This window comes from Microtus pennsylvanicus, chromosome 2, assembly GCF_037038515.1.
Source record: "Microtus pennsylvanicus isolate mMicPen1 chromosome 2, mMicPen1.hap1, whole genome shotgun sequence".
Lineage (NCBI taxonomy): Eukaryota > Metazoa > Chordata > Mammalia > Rodentia > Cricetidae > Microtus > Microtus pennsylvanicus.
The window spans coordinates 65845484-65866436 of record NC_134580.1 but is presented as its reverse complement, the minus strand read 5'-3'; the positions used below and the strand labels follow the sequence as shown (position 1 = coordinate 65866436).

At 38.5% G+C, this 20953-nt stretch overlaps 1 protein-coding gene across 4 annotated transcripts in view; it reads left to right on the top strand.

The window, feature by feature from the left end:
• Cpq (carboxypeptidase Q) overlaps positions 1-20953 on the top strand; it is a 361963-nt gene that overhangs the window by 192997 nt on the left and 148013 nt on the right. For all 4 annotated transcript variants that reach the window (XM_075961232.1, XM_075961233.1, XM_075961234.1 and 1 more), the window contains one exon: positions 1087-1198. In XM_075961232.1, coding sequence (XP_075817347.1) covers positions 1087-1198 — 112 coding nt within the window. The remainder of the gene's footprint in view (positions 1-1086; positions 1199-20953) is intronic.

Here is a 20953-nt window from a genome sequence, read left to right as displayed (position 1 = left end):
TGTCAATCACATTAAGAGGGTCTAGTTCAGTCCCATACAGGTTCCCCAGCTGTCAGTCCACAGTCCGTGAGTTCCCACTAGTTCAGGTCAGCTGTCTTTGTGGTTTTTCCCATCATGATCTTGACCCCCCCCCCCACTTGCTCACATGATCCCTCCTTCCTCTCTTCAACTGAACTCCAGGAGCTCAGCCCAGTACTTGGCTGTGGGTCACTGCATCTGCTTCCATTAGTTACTGGATGTAGGTTCTATGATGACATTAGGGTAATCACTAATCTGATGAAAGGGGAAGACCCTTTCAGGCACCCTCTCCACTATTGCTGGGAGTCGTCACTGGGGCATCGTAGATTACTGAGAATTTCTGTAACACCAGGATTCTCCCTAACCCCATAATGGCTCCCTCTATCAAGATATCATTCATTACTCTCTCAGTCTGTCCCTTCCTCAACTCTTGATCCCTAATGTTCCCATCCTCCATCCCCTCCCTTCTATTCCTCTCCCAGTTTACCCAGGAGATCTTAGCTGGTTTCCTTCCTAGGGTCCTCCATGTGTGTCCCTCTTAGGATCCCTCTTTTTACCTAGCTCCTCTGGGGTTGTGGATTGTAGCCCACAATTGGTTACCCTTTGCTTTTACATCTACTATCAATTATGTATGCATGCTTTTTCTGGTTTTTCAAGTCTGTGTAGCTTTGGAGCCTGTCCTAGAATGCACTCTATGGACCAGGCTGGCCTCAAACTCATAGAGATCTGCCTGCCTCTGCCTCCTGAGTGCTGGGATTAAAGGCATGTGCCACCATTGCCTGGCAAAAAAAAAATTTACAAGCTTTAAAAACCATTCAGCAATAAACAAATGCCTTTAGTAGTCAGGATTATATTATTGATACAGAAGCACAAAGGGAGGACTTTTACCACTCTAAGAATGAATTTGGAATTATACCAATGCTGTTGTACCATGTTCCCTACTAGAAACAATGTGTGTCTTCTAAGAAACAAATATAAGACTTCTGATCTTAATGTTTGAAATACCTGGATATGTCTTCTTTGATGTCATTTTGCTTAGTGTTTTCTTCCTTTTATTATTTATTCTAGGTTGTACTGGTCAGTGGACATCTGGACAGCTGGGATGTTGGGCAGGGTGCCATGGACGACGGTGGTGGAGCCTTCATATCATGGGAAGCACTCTCACTTGTTAAAGATCTTGGTAAATATTTAGAAAGTCTTTAACCAAGTCTTGAGGGTCTCAGTAATGACGTGTTAACTCTCTATATAAACTCCATAATGGGTTCATTTTTGTGGCGTGTTCAAAGATTCTCCTGTGGTTTATATTTTTTTTCTCAGTTTTCTCCCAGGATAGAATTATTCAGAAATTTTTATTCAAGTGTACTGCAGACATCTGAAGTACCAAATATTATTGTTATCCACTGAGGAAAATGAACAAGCAAATAAAACCAGAACAAATGTAACCACATAGTTGGAGACTGTATAAGACCATGGCTAAAAGCTGTGAAAAATCAACTTCTCTCCACTTCCTTATCTTCTCCTCTTAAGATAGCACCAAGCTGTGAGAATAGTGGAAACGTCTGTCAGTTTTCTATAGAAATCAGAGTGTGTTAGTGATAAAAGAATGATTCCCATAACCACGGTAGGAATCCAGTTTGAGAAACTGGATCTAGATATGGCTGAGAAGAACAGGCATTAAAAGACATGGCTAATAGCAAAAGTAGCTTCTTTTGATGACCATATATGCAAATAAAGTGTGTACATTTACTGTTGATGTTCTGGTCAAAAGGGTACATATGGAGTGTGATTACAAACAGCAGAATAGTCTGATCAAGAGTTCCCTGTCTAAACCAGACATCAGCAGGCAGTCCTGGGTGGTAGCAGAAGAATAAGTTCTCTTTTAGATGGCATGGAAGTAAAAAAATTTATTGTTTATTTAAGCATGAATTGTAATAAGATTTTTCTTTGGGATACTAGCTCACAAATAATGACATAGAGACTTATTAATTATGAAATCTTGGTCTTAGCTTAGGCCTGTCCCACTAGCTCTTATAACCTATATTAACCCATATTTTTATTAATCTACATTCTACCATGTGACGTTACCTCTCTTACATCTTGGATCTCCTATTTCCTCTCTCTGTCTCCCATGTATCTAGATTCAGCCTTCTCTTCATTTCTGTCCCCAGAAATCCTGCTTCTACCTCCTGCCTCGCTATTGGCTATTCAGCTTTTTACTACACCAATTACAGCAATACACATTCCCTTTTTGTCTAAATAAAAAGGAAAGATTTTAACTCTAATAATTTTCTTCTCCTACTTCCTCCTCTCTCTGCCTGAAAGTCCCACTTATACCTCCTGCCTAGCTATTGGTTTTTAGATCTTTATTAAACTAATCACAGAAATATATCTTCACATAGTATACATATATCTCACAACAGCATATGTCTCTAAACTCAAGATTTCCTATAATTTTTTATAGAGTCTTCTAGTCTCTACATAGGTAAATTAAAAATTACTTATCTGGGATGCATTCTAGTTGGTAGAATGTCTGACTAACATGCATGAAGACATTGGTTCAATCCCCAGTGTAGCACAAATAATAAAAACCCAGAGACAGAAATTGGGGAAATTTCTGAAAACCAGAAAAGCAAAGCAACTAAGCGACTAGTGAAATCTTACCTCTACCAAACCTGGGCAACCCCAGATTAAGCTGACCAAACAGACTAAGCCTCTCCTCCCATTTTGTATTCCCTCTAGTACTGAGATTAAAGGCATGACTCCTGACTACTGGGATTAAAGGTGTGTGCTACCACTGCCTGACCTTTAGTGGCTTAGCTTTGCCCTTCTGATCTCTAATCAAGCTTTATTTATTAAAACATAAATAAAAAATCATTATCCCCAACAATTCATAAAAATGGATATGGTGGTGCCTACCTGCCATTGTAGTAATTGAGAAATAAGTGCAAGCAGACCAAGAATTCAGGGTCATCCTCAGGTACATAGTGAGTTCAAAGCCAGCCTGGGCTACATGAAACTCCATCTCAAAAAGCAAATATTGCTGGTCTTCCTAACAGAAGATTGACAAAATGGTCTTATTTTATATTAAAATGGTGCAGTATTTTTATTTTTATCTTACTTGTGGTTTTAAGTGTAGAACTGAAAAACCATTTTGTGATACTTTATGTATTTTCCAACCTTAGCACTATCGACATTTTCAGATTGTGGTGGGGGTTTTTATAAGATCCCCAGACTCTGCCCACTACTTGCAATTATCATCCACTACAATCCCCCAAAACTGTAACTTGAAAATGTCTCTAGATATTGTCAAATATCCTTGGATTGGAAGGTGAGAACAAATGTTCTTTTTTAAAAGACACAGAAGTAAACAATAAAGTATCTCTAGATAACCTGACACAGGATCTTTTGGAAAAAATAATTAAAGAAACTAATTGGAAATCTTGAATTGCACATTCTTAGCAGTCCGTCGTCATCATCATTGCCATGCATGATAGAAAAGATACACTGAGCAGCCGCCATGTAAAGTCCTTTGTAGATGCCAGGCACACAGGGAGGATTAGGGTATGCTCTCTGTTTTGAGAGCCTTGATCCAGAGCTGGAGATCTCCACATTTGCCTACAGGCATTGCTGTGAGCAGAGAAAGTGTTTGAATGACTAATTTTACAACTGGGCCAGGTTCAAGAGAGAAAATGCTCAATAAAATCCAAATGTATACCTTCAGAGAAGGTCTAGATTTTATGTGGAGTCCTCCCTCATTCCTATTCCTTGGTGGTCTCTCCCTTTCCCTCTCAATCCAGAACAAAATGGTTGGGGGAAAATATGCAGAAATCAAGCATTCGTTCTTACAGAACACAGATGTTTATTCTGGAAATTAATTTTATTTCAATGTGTTTCACCAATTTGATGGAAATGGATTGGTGGAATAAAAAAGAAACTAGTTCATCTGAATTGTGCTTTAGGTCACTCTGTTCTACAGACTGTACTTTCCTGGCCTTGAACAGATCATCTGAACACTCTGCACTTCGTTCTCTTCCTCCGTATTCAATTATAATCTTCCAGGGTATTTTATTTGCTCTAGATTGAAATGAAAACTGGGTATTCTCTGCATATTGACTCTCTGTGGTCTGGTCCTCAGCATGGACCCCTAAATTGCTGTTAATTGATTTCCATTTAATTTCATAGATAAATGTCAAACAACATGCAGAGATGAATGAAGTATCTATAGTACCAACTCTGAAAATGCGGGTTACAGTTTTTGTTGTTGTTGTTGTTTGGATGGTTTTTTGTTGTTATTGTTGTTGGTTTGGTTTGGTTTTGGTAACTATTGATCCATCTTTTAAGTTCATAGTTTAATCTCTGAAAGATTTCTGAAAATTTCTATGAACATATAACTTAAACTACAAAATAGAGAGCAGTGTTTCTTTTTAGCATGTGTTGTGAGACAGCATCAACATACTGTTAAAAACACAGGACACTGATCTGGGCATGGTGCTCCACACCTTTAATTCTAGCATTAGCAAGAGGCAGAGGCAAGTGGATCTCTAATTTAGAGATTATCCTGCTGTACAGACCAAGTTTCAGGACAGTCATTGCTACACACATGCACACACACACACACACACACACACACACACACACACACACTAAACAAAAAAACCTGTCTTGAAAAAAAACCCACAGGAAACTGGAGCTCGACAACCTTTATTGTTCATACCTCTAATCCCCACCTTCCTAGTTATCTAACTTTAACCTTTGGTTATTTTATTTGACTTTTTGTGTCTCAGTTGATCCATCTAGGAAATAAAGATAACAATAGTTTCTATTTCTCATGCTTGTTTTGAAAATTAAATGAAGCATTAACCATTCAATTTACAACAGGGCCTAACCCAGCCCAATCTCTCCATAAATGTTATGTTTTATGACTTAATAAGCATGGCTCTGAAAAACACTTTAGTACAAGAGAAGTTGATGTTTTTTTTAACCTATTGCCCCATTAATGACCACTCTGCCTTCTTGATATTTTGGTTATAATAGTGCAATTCTAGAGTCAGCCACCATAGTTTAACTAACAGAATCTTTCCCTTTGCCTTTTAAGATACCATTTCTGGTATAATGGAAGCCTAAAGACTCCTTTACACTTCCTATTTTTATATGAAATTATTGTGTCTTAGATGTCTTCTGATCTATGTAGAATTTAACAATTGACTTTGAATTTTCTGTTGGTAGATTACCTATGTGTTTTAACATGCAGGTCGGGATCCAGTGTGTGACTTACTAGCTCTGAATGTGCACCAGAAATTCTAGATGAGCTTAGATGAGAATGGAGTACATAGGAGAGCATTGCTTAGCATATTTGAAATTCCAAGTTTATCAAAAGCATCACCAAAACGAAAGGAAAAGAAGCAGTAAAACCTGAGACCCTCTCCCCCAAAATGGGTTCATAATTATATTACTTAATTACATCGAGGCTAAATTGTTTGATTATGAAAGCTCTGTGGAAATCTTTTCTCAGGAAAAATGACACTCCTCTTGGATGCTCTTCCTTGGATGAGCTGTCAGGCAGCTTAGACACTGGAGTCCCTCAGTGCTTTGTTAATTTGAAGTGTTGGTCCAGTGGGGCTCTCTGATATTTGAGAACCTTTTTTCTAAGACTTAGCCTTCTACCATATTTTCCTTTGTCTTCCTACTTTACAACTCTTACAGATGCACTCTTTTGCCCAAGCCACCAGCTTAAATTATATTCAGTTAATCAAAAGACATTTGTGTTTTGTAAATATAATCAATCATTCCTAAGTAACCATCATCGGCAGCTGTTTGCTGTGAAGTACTATTGAATCTCGTGTGTGTGTGTGTGTGTGTGTGTGTGTGTGTGTGTGTGTGTGTGTTTTACTGGATGTGAAGCTGTTTATTTGAGTTGTCATTTCCTGGAACATTCTGGTGTCAGTGGACAAAACTTGAGACCAAAACTGCAATATTTAACAGTGCTCATTTGTCATTCAAAAAGTAAAGCGTCTCCTACTCCAAAATTCTTCCAGTTTTATCATTTTCTATGAAGTTGGAATTTGTGGATTTTGATTCTAAAGAAATGAAAGAAAAGGAAGGGAGAACATTACCTGGCTATTGAAATGTGAGACATTTGAGAAGCACACATCTAAAATATGAAGTGTGATCATCCTGGTTGTGATTATTACCAAGCATGAGAGGCTGCTCTTAAAAGATATTTATTCGTGTGCTCCTTTGCTCACTCACTTAACAAGTGTTTGATGTGCTGATAGCCTGTCATATTCTACATGCCTGGACCAAAGAGGAAGGAGACACAGACCTTGACATCCTTGAAGTAGAAGAGATACTTGATTCCAAAGCAGCCATAACATTGCTTCAAACACTCCCTAACTGTGATGTGTGCAGTTGACTTTGGATACATGCCAAGGGAAGGGTGTAGGCAGTTTGTTTGGCTGGGCAGAGCAACCTCAACATGGTGATTCTTGCATTCTTGAGCTTTGTTCAGTAAAGACAAATAGGAATTCCTGAAGTACAAGAGGACAGAGTCAGGAATTCTCAGCAGCAATGCATATGTTAAAGGGAGGAAGGTGTGGTCAGGAAAGTCTTGGGATGGAAAAACAAGGGCTGCAGAATGGCAGGAGATGTACACTTTCCCCTTGATATGTCTGCAAAATGTCAAGTTCTTGTTAAATATGCATGTCTTCTTCTTGTAAGAAAAATGTTTCCAATGAGGGAGGGGGACTTGGTTGGGGGAGGGGGGGGAATGGGAGGCGGTGGCGGGGAGGAGGCAGAAATCTTTAATAAATAAATAAATTTTAAAAAAAGGAAAAAAATTTTAAAAAAAAGGGCTGGAGAGATGGCTCAGCCGTTAAAGGCTAGGCTCACAACCAAAAATATATAAAAAAAAAAAAAGAGACAAAAAGAGGGGGGAATTCTTGATATGGCTATTAGATTGAATACTTTGCTGATATAACTAGTAAGTAAGGAGTGGGGAGGGTGAAAGAGGAATGACCAGGCCTTTCTGACCCAGAATATTCCAGTGAAGATAGTCAAATACATGCCAAAGTATTGGTTAGGTTAGAGTCTTATGCAGCCTTCTCCAGTGCAAAGGCTGTCTCAGAAATGAAGGCACAGATGAGGACATGTTCTTTCCCCAGGTTCTTGTCAGGGCTGCCCTGGAAAAGCTCCAGGAAATCTAACCCAGTGTGATTGATGTAAGGAAATAGCAACTCCCCATGAGGTGAAAGTCATTTAAATCGAAGGACTAGAGATAGAGGGGGCCTTGAGCTCATATAGGGACTGCCTCACACCTAGAAAAGAGATAGCACTTGGAATGGCACTCATCCCAAAGTGCCAGATCCCTGGCTATACTATAAGTACCAAATATGTTTACTTAATGGTGTGATGTGCTAGCCATTCACTGTACACAACAGTGATTCTTCCCAGGTAATAGCCCCACGCAGGAGATAAAACTCCCGTGACAGCCACTGTACAGAAGAAGAAAGTAGAGTAAAGTTACATGGCCTACTCAAGGTGATGCAGCTGTCTGTCCTGAGGGAAATGTAAATCAAGTCCTTTGACTTTAATCCTAATCCTACTGGTAGGCACCCTGGAATGCTGGTTTACTGAAAGAGCATTCCCAGCCTGGTTCAAGGAACACTATCTCTGAGCCTGTCAAGAGATAATATACAGAAAAAGAAAAATTTATACTGTAAACAAATGGGTTAAGGAAACTCCCTCTTAGTAATTTCTTTTTTCAACAAAGTCATTTGATGAAAGAATGTGTTTTGAGCACACTATCCTGAAAATGATGACTCAGATGTCCTTTATGGGGCTAAAATCCAATGAATTAGATCTGTTTTCATTTTATGTGTTCTGGCAACCTTTAGGACCATGTGGAGGTTCCATAACTGGCCTGTAAAGGCCATACCTAAGCAGCTCTTGTTCTTCCCCAAAAGAAAACTTTGCCTGATGTGTGGCTCCTTAGCCATACTTTCCCAGTTTGTTTTATTTAAAATAAATAGAATATTACTATTGAAATATGTTAAATCTTCCTTCTGCCATGTTTTTCTGTGAATCTTAGTTTTTCTACAGGAAATTTTTATCTTAAAACATTTCAGGAATTCTGTCTATTCTTGCTTTAGATTCTCTTTTTCCACAATTATTTTATGAACAAGAGATAAGAGACCAATGACCCTGGATCAAGAGTCCCATTGAAGTCACTGTTCTTTACTGCTTTTAGAGAACAATACAGTCACTTTATTTTTTTCTTTTTTATTATTATTTATTTATTTATTAAAGATTTCTGTCTCTTCCCCGCCACCGCCTCCCATTTCCCTCCCCTCCCCCAATCAAGTGCCCCTCCCTCCTCAGCCAGAAGAGCAATCAGGGTTCCCTGCCCTGTGGGAAGTCCAAGGAACCCCCACCTCCAACCAGGTCTAGTAAGTTGAGCATCCAAACTGCCTAGGCTCCTACAAAGCCAGTACGTGCAGTAGGATCAGAAACCCATTGCCATTGTTCTTGAGTTCTCAGTAGTCCTCATTGTCCGCTATGTTCAGAAAGTCCGGTTTTATCCCAGGCTTTTTCAGACCCAGGCCAGCTGGCCTTGCTGAGTTCCCAATAGAACATCCCCATTGTCTCAGAGTGTGGGTGCACCCTTTGCGGTCCTGAGTTCCTTGCTTGTCCTCTCTCTCCTTCTGCTCCTGATTTGGACCTTGAGAATTATGTCCGATGCTCCAATGTGGGTCTCTGTCTCTGTCTCCTTTCATCGCCTGATGAAGGTTAATATTCAGGAGGATGCCTATATGTTTTTCTTTGGGTTCTCCTTATTTAGCTTCTCTAGGATCACTAATTATAGGCTCAATGTCCTTGGTTTATGGCTAGAAACCAAATATGAGTGAGTACATCCCATGTTCCTCTTTTTGGGTCTGGCTTACCTCACTCAGGATAGTGTTTTCTATTTCCATCCATTTGCATGCAAAATTCAAGAAGTCCTTGTTTTTTATTGCTGAGTAGTACTCTAATATGTATATATTCCATACTTTCTTCATCCATTCTTCCATTGAAGGGCATCTAGGTTGTTTCCAGGTTCTGGCTATTACAAACAATGCTGCTATGAACATCGTAGAGCACATACTTTTGTTGTATGATAAGGCCTCTCTTGGGTATATTCCCAAGAGTGGTATTGCTGGGTCCAGGGGCAAGTTGATCCCGAATTTCCTGAGAAACCGCCACACTGCTTTCCAAAGTGGTTACACAAGTTTGCATTCCCACCAGCAATGGATGAGTGTACCCCTTTCTCCACAACCTCTCCAGCAAAGGCTATCATTGGTGTTTTTTATTTTAGCCATTCTGACAGGTGTAAGATGGTATCTTAAAGTTGTCTTGATTTGTATTTCCCTGATTGCTAAGGAAGTTGAGCATGACCTTAAGTGTCTTTTGGCCATTTGAACTTCTTCTGTTGAGAATTCTCTGTTCAGCTCAGTGCCCCATTTTATAATTGGGTTGATTAGCCTTTTACGGTCTAGTTTCTTGAGATCTTTATATATTTTGGAGATCAGACCTTTGTCAGTTGCGGGGTTGGTGAAGATCTTCTCCCAGTCAGTAGGTTGCCTTTGTGTCTTAGCGACAGTGTCCTTTGCTTTACAGAAGCTTCTCAGTCTCAGGAGGTCCCATTTATTCAATGAGGTCCTTAATGTCTGTGCTGCTGGGGTTATACGTAAGAAGTGGTCTCCTGTGCCCATGTGTTGTAGAGTACTTCCCACTTTCTCTTCTATCAGGTTCAGTGTGTTCGGACTGATATTGAGGTCTTTAATCCATTTGGACTTGAGTTTTGTGCATGGTGATAGATATGGATCTATTTTCATTCTTCTACAGGTTGACATCCAGTTTTGCCAGCACGATTTGTTGAAGATGCTCTCTTTTTTTCCATTGTATACTTTTAGCTCCTTTATCGAAAATCAGGTGTTCATAGGTTTGTGGGTTAATGTCAGGGTCTTCTATTCGATTCCATTGGTCGACTTCTCTGTTTTTATGCCAATACCAAGCTGTTTTCAATACTGTAGCTCTGTAATAGAGTTTGAAGTCAGGGATGGTAATGCCTCCAGACGATCCTTTGTTGTATAAGATTGTTTTGGCTATCCTGGGTTTTTTGTTTTTCCATATAAAGTTGATTATTGTCTTCTCCAGATCTGTGAAGAATTTTGATGGGATTTTGATGGGGATTGCATTGAATCTATAGATTGCTTTTGGTAGAATTGCCATTTTTACTATGTTGATCCTCCCAATCCAGGAGCAAGGGAGATCCTTTCATTTTCTGGTGTCCTCTTCAATTTCTTTCTTCAAAGACTTAAAGTTATTGTCAAATAGATCTTTCACATCTTTGGTCAGAGTTATCCCAAGATATTTTATGCTATTTGTGGCTATCGTGAAAGGTGATGCTTCTCTAATTTCCCTCTCTGTTTCCTTATCCTTAGTGTATAGGAAGGCCACTGATTTTTTGGAGTTGATCTTGTATCCTGCCACATTACTAAAGGTGTTTATCAGCTGTAGGAGTTCTTTGGTAGAGTTTTTGGGGTCGCTTGTGTATACTATCATATCATCTGCAAATAACGAGAGCTTAACTTCTTGTTTTCCGATACGAATCGCCTTGATCCCCTTATGTTGTCTTATTGCTATTGCTAGAACTTCAAGCACTATATTGAAGAGGTATGGAGAGAGTGGACATCCTTGTCGTGTTCCTGATTTTAGTGGGATGGCTTTGAGGTTTTCTCCGTTTAATTTAATGTTAGCTATCGGCTTGCTGTAAATAGCTTTGATTATATTTAGGTATGACCCTTGTATCCGTAATCTCTCCAAGACTTTTATCATAAAGGGGTGTTGAATTTTGTCAAATGCTTTTTCAGCATCTAATGAAATGATCATACGGTTTTTTTCTTTCAGTTTATTTATATGGTGGATTACATTGATAGATTTGTGTATGTTGAACCAGCCCTGCATCTCTGGGATGAAGCCTACTTGATCATGATGGATAATATTTCTAATGTGTTCTTGGATTCGGTTTGCCAGTATTTTATTGAGAATTTTTGTGTCGATATTCATGAGTGAGATAGGCCTGTAATTCTCTTTCTTGGTTGGGTCTTTATGTGGTTTTGGTATCAGGGTAACTGTAGCTTCATAAAAGGAATTTGGCAATGACTCTTCTGTTTCTATATTGTGAAATACATTAAGGAGTATAGGTATTAGCTCTTCTTGGAAGTTCTGGTAGAATTCTGCATTGAAAACATCTGGTCCTGGGCTTTTTTTGGAAGGGAGATTTTTGATAACAGTTTCTAGTTCTTCGCGACTAACAGGTCTATTTAGATCGTTCACCTGGTCTTGGTTTAGCTTTGGTATATGGTACTTATCTAAAAAATTGTCCATTTCTTTTGCATTTTCTAGTTTTGTGGCATACAGGCTTTTGTAGTAAGATCTAATGAGTCTCTGAATTTCCTCTGTATCTCTGGTTATGTCCCCCTTTTCATTTCTGATCTTATTTATTTGCATGTTCTCTCTCTGCCGTTTAATTAGTTTGGATAGGGGTTTGTCGATCTTGTTGATTTTCTCCAAGAACCAACTTTTTGTTTCATTGATTCTTTGGACTGTTTTCTGCGTTTCTATTTTGTTGATTTCTGCCCTCAGTTTGATTATTTCCAGTCTTCTACTCCTCCTGGGCGCGTCTGCTTCTCTTTTTTTCTAAAGCTTTCAGGTGTGCTATTAAGTCTCTGATGTATGCTTTCTCTGTTTTCTTTAAGTGGGCACTTAGTGCTATGAACTTTCCTCTTAGGACTGCTTTCATAGTGTCCCATAAGTTTGAGTATGTTGTCCCTTTATTTTCATTAAATTCAAGAAAGACTTTAATTTCTTTCTTGATTTCTTCCTTGACCCAGGTGTGGTTCAGTAGTTGACTGTTCAGTTTACATGAGTTTGTCGGCTTTCTGGAGGTAGGATTGTTGTTGAATTCTAACTTTAATCCGTGGTGATCTGATAAGACGCAGGTGGCCACTGATATTTTTTTGTATCTGTGGAGGCTTCCTTTGTTTCTGAGTATGTGGTCAATTTTCGAGAAGGTTCCATGAGCCACAGAGAAGAAGGTATATTCTTTCCTATTTGGGTGGAATGTTCTATAGATGTCTGTTAAGTCCATTTGCTTCATTACCTCCAGTAGTTCTCTTACTTCTCTATTAGGTTTCTGTCTGATTGACCTGTCCATTGCTGAGAGAGGTGTATTGAAGTCTCCTACTACTAGTGTGTGTGGTTTGATGTCTGCCTTGAGTTTTAGTAATATTTCTTTTACATAAGTGGGTGCTTTTATATTAGGGGCGTAGATATTCAGGATTGAGACATCATCCTGACAAATTGTTCCTGTTGTGAGTATAAAGTGTCTATCTCGATCTCTTCTGATTAATTTTAGTTTGAAGTCAGTTTTGTTAGAAATTAATATGGCCACACCTGCTTTTTTCTTAGGACCATTTGCTTGATAAGCCTTTTCCCAGCCCTTTACTCTGAGTAGGTGCCTGTCTTTGTGGTTGAGATGTGTTTCTTGCAAACAGCAGAATGTTGAATCCTGTTTTTGTATCCAATCTCTTAGCCTTTGCCTTTTTATAGGTGAATTGAGACCATTAGTATTAAGTGATATTAATGACCAGTGGTTGTTTACTCCGGATATTCTTATTGTTTTTGGAAGTAGAATTTGTGTGTCTCCCTTCTTTGAGTTGTGCTAGTGAAGGGTCGCTAGATGCCTCAGTTATTGTAGGCAGTGTTGGCAATGTTGGATTCCTTGGGTTGTGATTTTCCTTCTATTACTTTCTGTAGGGCTGGATTCATGGCTGCGTATTGTTTAAATTTGTTCTTATCCTGGAATGTCTTGTTTTCTCCATTTATAGTGAGTGAAAGCTTGGCTGGGTATAGTAGTCTGGGCTTACATCCATGGTCTCTTAGCTTCTGCAGTACTTCTATCCAGGACCTTCTGGCTTTCATGGTTTCCATAGAGAAGTCAGGTGTAAGTCTGATCGGTTTACCTTTATAAGTTACTTGGCCTTTTTCCTTTGCAGCTCTTAATATTCTTTCTTTAACCTGTATATTTTGTGTTTTGATTATTATATGGCGAGGGGATGTTTTTCTTTGATCCAGTATGTTTGGTGTTCTGTATGCTTCTTGAATATTCAAAGGAATATCTTTCTTTATGTTGGGAAAGTTTTCTTCCATAATTTTGTTAAAAATATTTTCTGGGCCTTTGAGCTGTGACTCTTCTCCTTCTTCTATTCCTATTATTCTTAGGTTTGGTCTTTTTATTGTGTCCCATAATTCCTGAATATTTTGTGATGAGAATTTGTTGGCTTTGCAGTTTTCTTTTATCAGTGTATTTATTTTCTCTACGGTGTCCTCAGAATCTGAGATTCTTTCTTCTATTTCTTGTATTCTATTGATTATGCTTGTTTCTGTAGGCTCTGCTCATTGACCTATATTTTCCATATCCAGCTGGTCCTCCTTTTGTGTTTTCTTCCTTGCTTCCATTTCAGTTTTCAATTCTTGAACTGTTTCTATTACCTGTTTGATCGTTCTTTCTTGGTTTCCCAGGGTATTATGTACGTATTTACTCATTTCTTCAAATTTTTGGTTATACTTCTCATCCATTTCTATAAGGGCATTTTTCACATATTGTTTAAGGGACTCTATTGCTTTCATAAAGTCAATTTTTTTCCACTTCTTCTGTGTTAGGGTGTTGAAGACCTTCTGTTGTAAGATCATTGGGTCCTGGTGTTTTCATGCTGTTTTTCAGATTATTGGGTGAATTCTTGCGTTGGCGCCTGCCCATCTCCTCCTATCGATGCTATCTAAGGGGTCTTTTAAAACTGGTTCAGGTTTCCCTGCTGGCCAGGGGCTCCTCTTACAAAATGCCCTCTCTCTGTTTCCTGGTTCCTGCCGGGGGCCAAGATCCCTCTCGCCCCTCAGAAGGGTCTTCAGGAATAGGACCCAGCTCCTCCTTTGCAGGGACCTCGCCAACCAAAGGCCTACCTCTTTGATTTAATTGTAGTAGGGCGATCTGCTCTTGGTGTTGCGCGCGGGTTCCGGCCACCTCAATACAGTCACTTTAAAGTGCTACAGAAAATCATCTTATTTAAAGTTATTAAAAAAGCCTCTCATCATTCATTTTAACTTTTGTTTATTTAATTTTTAATATGTAGATGGTGGTTTGCTTTTTTTCTGAGAAAATTTTGGTCTTGCCTTTTCATAATTGTACTTAATGAAGCAAATGCCCATAACAATTGAGGAATTAGAAATGTCAAAAGTGTTTCAACCCTTTTTCTTGTTTCCTCTTTTTGGTCACTTCTAAAAATGGGTTCATGGTCATAAGGCATGTGTGACTCTTCCTCATGTACTTTTGAGGGAACTTCTTGTTTTTTCATTCAATATCTTCCCTATTGTGGGAGGTTACATAGTGTCTGGCTTTCACATAAGACCATGGAAAATATATTTTTAAGGCTAGAAATTGCTGAGAACGTGTTCTGAGATTCAAATTCATTTGCAAGTTTCACTAGCACACTTGGCGTCCTTACATCTCATTCAGCTGAAAAGGCATTTCTGCTGGCGTATACAGAAAGACAGCTTATGTATGCGTTGATCTGTAGGATGTGTCCATGGGATAAAATAAGATTTGTTTAACATGGCTCTTTTAGATTGCCATTTGCCTTGTAGTTTGGATGTGGTGTGGGAGAATCTGTAGTCATTTTAAAGCTATAGGCTATCTGAATGTTGCAGTTATTATTTTAGCATTTGATTAGAATACCATTTTAGTGTACAAGTAAACATAATGGAGGCATCCAATTGCTCCCTTTCCAATAGAAAACCAGGGGGGACTGTGAGAGATTAAATCCAAGAGAATGGATTCAATTAATCCTCATTTTCTACAGTTTGCAATGGTAAAGGAAGCAATAGCTTCTTAGAGAAGAGGGGTCATAGACTACAACAATGTAGTATTACAATTAGTGTCTGAGTGAATTTTCTCCCACTCAGAATGGAGTGCGTGCAAACCTGACATGGATTTGTCTGGAAGAGCTAGATACCTCACTGAAACAGCATCATCAAATAGTAGGATGGCTTACAAGGAGGTTATTGTATTTTAGTGATTATGTCATAAGAGACACATTAAACAGAGAGAACACAGTTCCTTCTGCTCAGAGCTCATGGTCTAAGAACAATGGCTCTATATGGGACATTGAACTAAGTCTCAAAAAGGTAGGTGTGGGAGAATAAAGAATAAAATTAGAACTCTTGTAAGCCTGTAGTTTAAGGGGTGAAGGATGTTTCTGTAAATCTGAAGCATTAGGTGAGCGAGAAGTGGTAGGATGTAGATCCAGTGAAAAACGTCAGCTTGTGAAGGCAGAACTGAACGCAAAGCTAAGTGTGAGGATGCTATAGGCAGCAGGAGCCTTTGATGATTGCTAAGTATGAGACTGGCATGATAGGACTTATTTCTAAAAGGAAAATTCAGGTAAGTTGTTTTTAAGTTACTGAGGAAGGCGTGAGTTTTCCTATCCTTTGCTCTTTGTCAATGACTTCCACCTAAGTAATTCTGTACATGGAAAGTTTGTATAGTCCTGTGGGAAAGATGGAACAAGAAGAGGCTGTGAAGGGTGGTGGAACTCTGCCACATCAGTTGTTTGTGATAGACAGAGAAAACCACCAAGGCAGAGAATATGGAGAATCTGGTGCTGTCTACAATTTATCTGCTAAGTTCTCAAGAAACCTTGGCTTTCAGAATTATCATGTCCGCAGGTTCAGGTGTTCTCAGAATCTCTTTGTAGGAGCCAGTCATGATAAACTAAATAGAAATAGACCACCAAAGGAAGTTCTTTACTTCCAACCATTAACACCTGCCAGTGTAGGACTCAGCCACGGATAAGTTTAAGGGAGGCCTGAGTCTCAGTAGTTTACCCTGAGGCAATACCTGATTGCAGGAAGAACCACAAACTGAGATTACGTGAGCATTATCCAAGAACAGACCATCCAAAGGGAATGCCTAACATTCCACCTGCTGTAGATAGGATCACCTGCCAGCACAGTCACCAAGACACCCCTAGACAAATGTGAGCCAATCAGAGGTCCTGATCCTTAGAAACCCCTCACCCCCACGTTTACTACTATAAAAACCCAACTCTAACTGATCTCGCGGCTCTCTGTTTATGCCAATATGTTGGACATACGGATAGACTGAGTTTGCAAACTTGTGTAGAATAAAGGCTCTTTGCATTTTCATACGGGACTCTGTCTACTTGTTGGTTTTTGGGGGACTTCGTGGATCTGGGCATAACGCTCTTCATATAAAGAAACCCAAGGAATTATGATGATCACTGATGCTTGTATCACTGTTCCTCTTTGCTTTCTGTGATAATGGCATCTTTTGAAAGGAATATATTTAAAGCATAATTGAAATTATTCCGAATTACCGCTTTAATAAATGTGTGAAAAATATAATGCATCAGTGTCTCAAAGGCTATATACCTGCTATATTTTCTATGGGCCATAGAACCACTGAGCCATCTCATTTCAGGCAAACATTAGAATGAAGAAACTTTTTATGAACTGCTTTGTACTAGAATTACTGTTTCTGAAGAAAAAAAGTATGGTTTTATATTTTATAGTTGAATAATTTTAAATGAAGTCATTTAAATATAATTTTTGCTAATACTAAAATCTTTGTAGAAAAAGTTTTCAGACACCATTGTCTTCATGAAATACAAAATATCTGTCCAGAGAACTCCATGTTTGATGTTTTCACTTTTTATGATCAAACATGAATTAAGCGTGGAGGAGAGTATACAATTAAATACTGCATATGTCCAATATGCCTGCTACCTGTTTTTTGTACTTCTGGCAATTCTCATTTGGCATAAAGACAGGAATTGCAATTCCTGTCTCTACTTCTTAAGATAAAGGCATTACATTGATGCTTCTATCAACTGCAGAAATAGAGTCTTTCTTATTCTGATGACTGCTTGTTCCTTTTATCTCTGTTTTCTTTTAAGCTAAGAAATATTCAAGCACTTAAATGACAGAGGATAATAAACATAGGCACATTTGCCTAATATAAGTGGTAAGAATTTGGGGTCCATGTTTCAGATACTTGCAGTAGAAGAGTTAAAACATGGCTAGAATCTATTTTGCACCTTTCCACCCTACTGTCCCCTTTTCTCTCTAACTGTAGTCCATGGTTATCCCTGGTCTGAGGTTGTTTTAACATATTTTTTTTGTAAATATACACAAAAGAGTATCATACTGTTTTATGCTTTTGAGCTTACATAAATGCTATTTTATAGTCAGATTTACTCTGTTTTACCTCCCTCTCTTATTGAGGTGAATGTTTGGTCCCTTCATAGCTGGTCTTCTTTCTACCATATTCTTTCTAATATACACAGTTGTATCCATAAATGCCTGGGATCATCGGGTTGGCTGCCTTCCACAAGTTTTAAATGGAGTAGCTATTGAGTTTAAATATGATGGAATTTTCTTTATGATTTCTTTTTTAACTCTAATTATTGCAGTTTTCTTTAAGTTTCTAAAAACATAATGTTAAATTATTAAATTCCACTTCTGTTGGGTAAAGGTTATAACGTGATCTCTAGAATCATGGTTTTCATCTTGTAGGTCATGACCCCTTGGGGTCAAACAACCCTCAAACAACCCTTTCACAGGGGTCACATAGCAGATAGCCTGCATATCAGATATTTACATTATGGTTCACGTAGCAAAATTATAATTATGAAGTAGCGATGACAATAATTTTATGGTTGGGGTCACCACAACATGAGGACCTGTATTAAAATGTTACAGCATTAGGATGGTTGAGAAGGTTGAGTATCAATTCTTTGGTATTTGTTGAGAGTTAATTTTGTCTTCTTACCTGGTCTGCTTTTCAAAACTGCATTGTGTTAACTTAGAAAAGATGGTATGTTAGCCTTCCTTTTCTGGAAATAATCTGACATCTGTTTATTACAGCAAACTTGATACTGTAACTCAACAAACTCATGTATAAATATTAGTGAATCTTTTTCTTTTGACCTATCAGATTTGGGGAGAAGCATATTTAATGTTCCAATGAGGATTGTGATGTTACAAATTTTATCTCCATGTGGTTTGAGACTTTATTGCTTTATGCATTTGAGTCTATAGCCCTTCCTAACTCTTAGAAATGACATTCTCTGCAAGTCTGTTTCATTATCTATAATTATCACAGAACCAGCACTCTCTTTTGGATAGCTTTTCTTTTTCTACTCTAGTTTCAACTTATCAAAATCATTGTTCTATAGTTGACTTTGATATAAACAGTGTCAAGTAAGATTTTTTAAAGAAAATCTCTAACCCGAGCTATCAGATAATAGGGAAGTTTGTTCTGTTTGCCCTCATTGTGCTTACTTACTGTTTTTGTAATTTTCCAACTTTTTTAAGTTAAAGTTGCATTTTTAAATCCCTTCTCCCTTTTGCTTAATTGGTTTACTTAATCCACTATCCATTTTCCTTCTATTATTTAAAAGTTTGTACATCTTTCTTCTGTTCTTCCATTAAAATATGTGAACATTTTATGTGCATGTGTTAATGAAATGAGACAGTAATCACAGATTGTTCCAGTATGTTCTTTCAAACACACACACACATCACCATATATTATTGTCAACTGGTAGTTTCCTTAGGCCTCCGTATACCTCCACAGGTACATTATTACTTGGTTATTATGGAGTGGTTTTTTTTTATCATTTCTGCACTGTTTTTTGTAAATATTTACTTTCCCTTTTTCTCAATTTCCACATGTGCTAATTGGAATTATAGTAGGATCTATCATAAATTTAGTTTGATAATTAAATGAGCTAGTTCAGTTCTTACTATGTAAGAATGAGTCCAAACTTCACTCTTATCTGGAGATTGCTCAGTTGTTTACTGACATTTTTATTAACTAATATTCCTTCCTTCTGAATCAGCAGTCGTCTTCCTAAAATGGACCCCACAGTAGTTCTGTAATAAATGCCCAGCTAATTTTAAAGTGTTTTTATTTTGCTGTCTTTGAATAATGTGTAATCAGATGTGACATTATAGATGAGTTACTTTTTCCTAGAATTAAGAACCTTTTGTGCTAATAGCTTGCACTTTCACCGGGATTTATTGGAGGGCTCATTTGTTTCTGTTTCTCCTCTCTTCTGCTTTATTTTGGTTCCTCCATCTGAGAGCTGAGCTGTTCTGTGGGGCAGGGGTTTGAGTAGGATTCAGCTGTGAGGAGTGCGATTAAGCTATGATGTAAGTAATTATCTCCTCAAACGTTTTCTGTCTTAGAAATCAAGTGTCTGGCCCTGTCTTCTAGCCCTTAGCTTTACTGGAAAATCTTCTTTATGACTTCCTACGTGATTTCCTCAGAACCAGCCTTTCATTTCATATTTCTCTTTAGTTGTGTTTCTAATCCTATTTAACATTTCCATTGAGATTTTAGATAAAATAGGTTTGAGATTCACAGAAAAGTTACAAAGTTTGCTCAGGGGTCTTCCATCCTGCACACCCGGGGCTCCCTGTTATTATCACAATGTGTTTGCTTCAATTAGAAAAAAAAACATGATGATGTGGAAGATTAACTAAAGCTTCTGTGGCTTAGTCAGAGTCACTTGGTTTGTAGCTAACAACAGCTTTTCTCTACTAATATCCCATCTAGGTACCACACTTCATCTAGTCACCTTGTCTCCCTGGATTCCCTGGGCTGAAGGGTTTCTTAGACCTTCTTTACTTTGGTTGATTGACGTTTCAAGGGGCACAAATCAATCCTCTTGACTGGGATTTGACTAATGGTCTCTGGGTTAAGACAAGCGGTTGTTTTTTAAGAAGATGGATAAAGTACCATTTTTATTACATTATATCAGTGGTATGTACTCTCAAGGTGACATCACACCTGGATGAGGTATGTTGCCCTTTAGTTTCATTCTTTTCCATTCTGTACTGCTTGGCAGGTGTGCAGGTTAGCAAAACTAAGCTCATGCACATCCTTATCAGCATCTATCTCTAGAATGTTTTCCTTCTCACAGAACTTCACAACTCCCTTTCTCCCCTGACTACCACCACTGAGTGATTTCCATCAAGTTTTAATGTAAACCAACATGGTCTGCTCTTACAGCCTTGCCATGTAACTTCTCTTCATAATCTTTGTTTCATGTAAACATTTTTTTTATTTTTCCATTCAAATATTTACACTTCCCTCCTCCTAGTCCCCTCCTTGCTTGAGAGAGGGCAGGGAACCCTGCCCTATGGGAAGTCCAAGGGCCTCCCCACTACATCCAGGCCTAGGAAACTGTGCATCCATATAGACTAGGGTCCCAAAAAGCCACAACATGCCATAAAAACAAGTCCCAGTGCCTTTATCAATGGCTTCTCAGTTAGCCCCCATTGTCAGCCACAATCAGAGAGTCCAGTTTGATCACATGCTCATTCAGTCCCAGTCCAGCTGGATTTGGTGAGCTCCCATTAGAACAGGCACGCTGCCTCAGATGGTGGACCAACCCCTCGCGGTCCTGACTTCCTTGCTTGTCTTCTCCCTCCTTCTGCCCTTCAACTGGATCTTGGGAGCTCAGTACATTGCTCTGATGAGGGTCTCTTTTTTTTCCCTAAGGAAACAAAACTCTTTCCCTTTGACCTGATGCTTGACATCCAGGGACTGTATCTGAAAAATCAGCACAGGCTGTCTTCTGTGATACCCAGTGTGTAACAGCAAAGAAGGGGTTGAGAAGGACTGAGAAAATCAAGACTATAAACACTAGCAATCCCTAACCAATCTGCCTTCTGCTCTCACTCATATTTCCAGTTTTTCTGTGTATGTTTTACAAAACTCTGTAAAAAATAAACACAAATATGTCAAATAGAA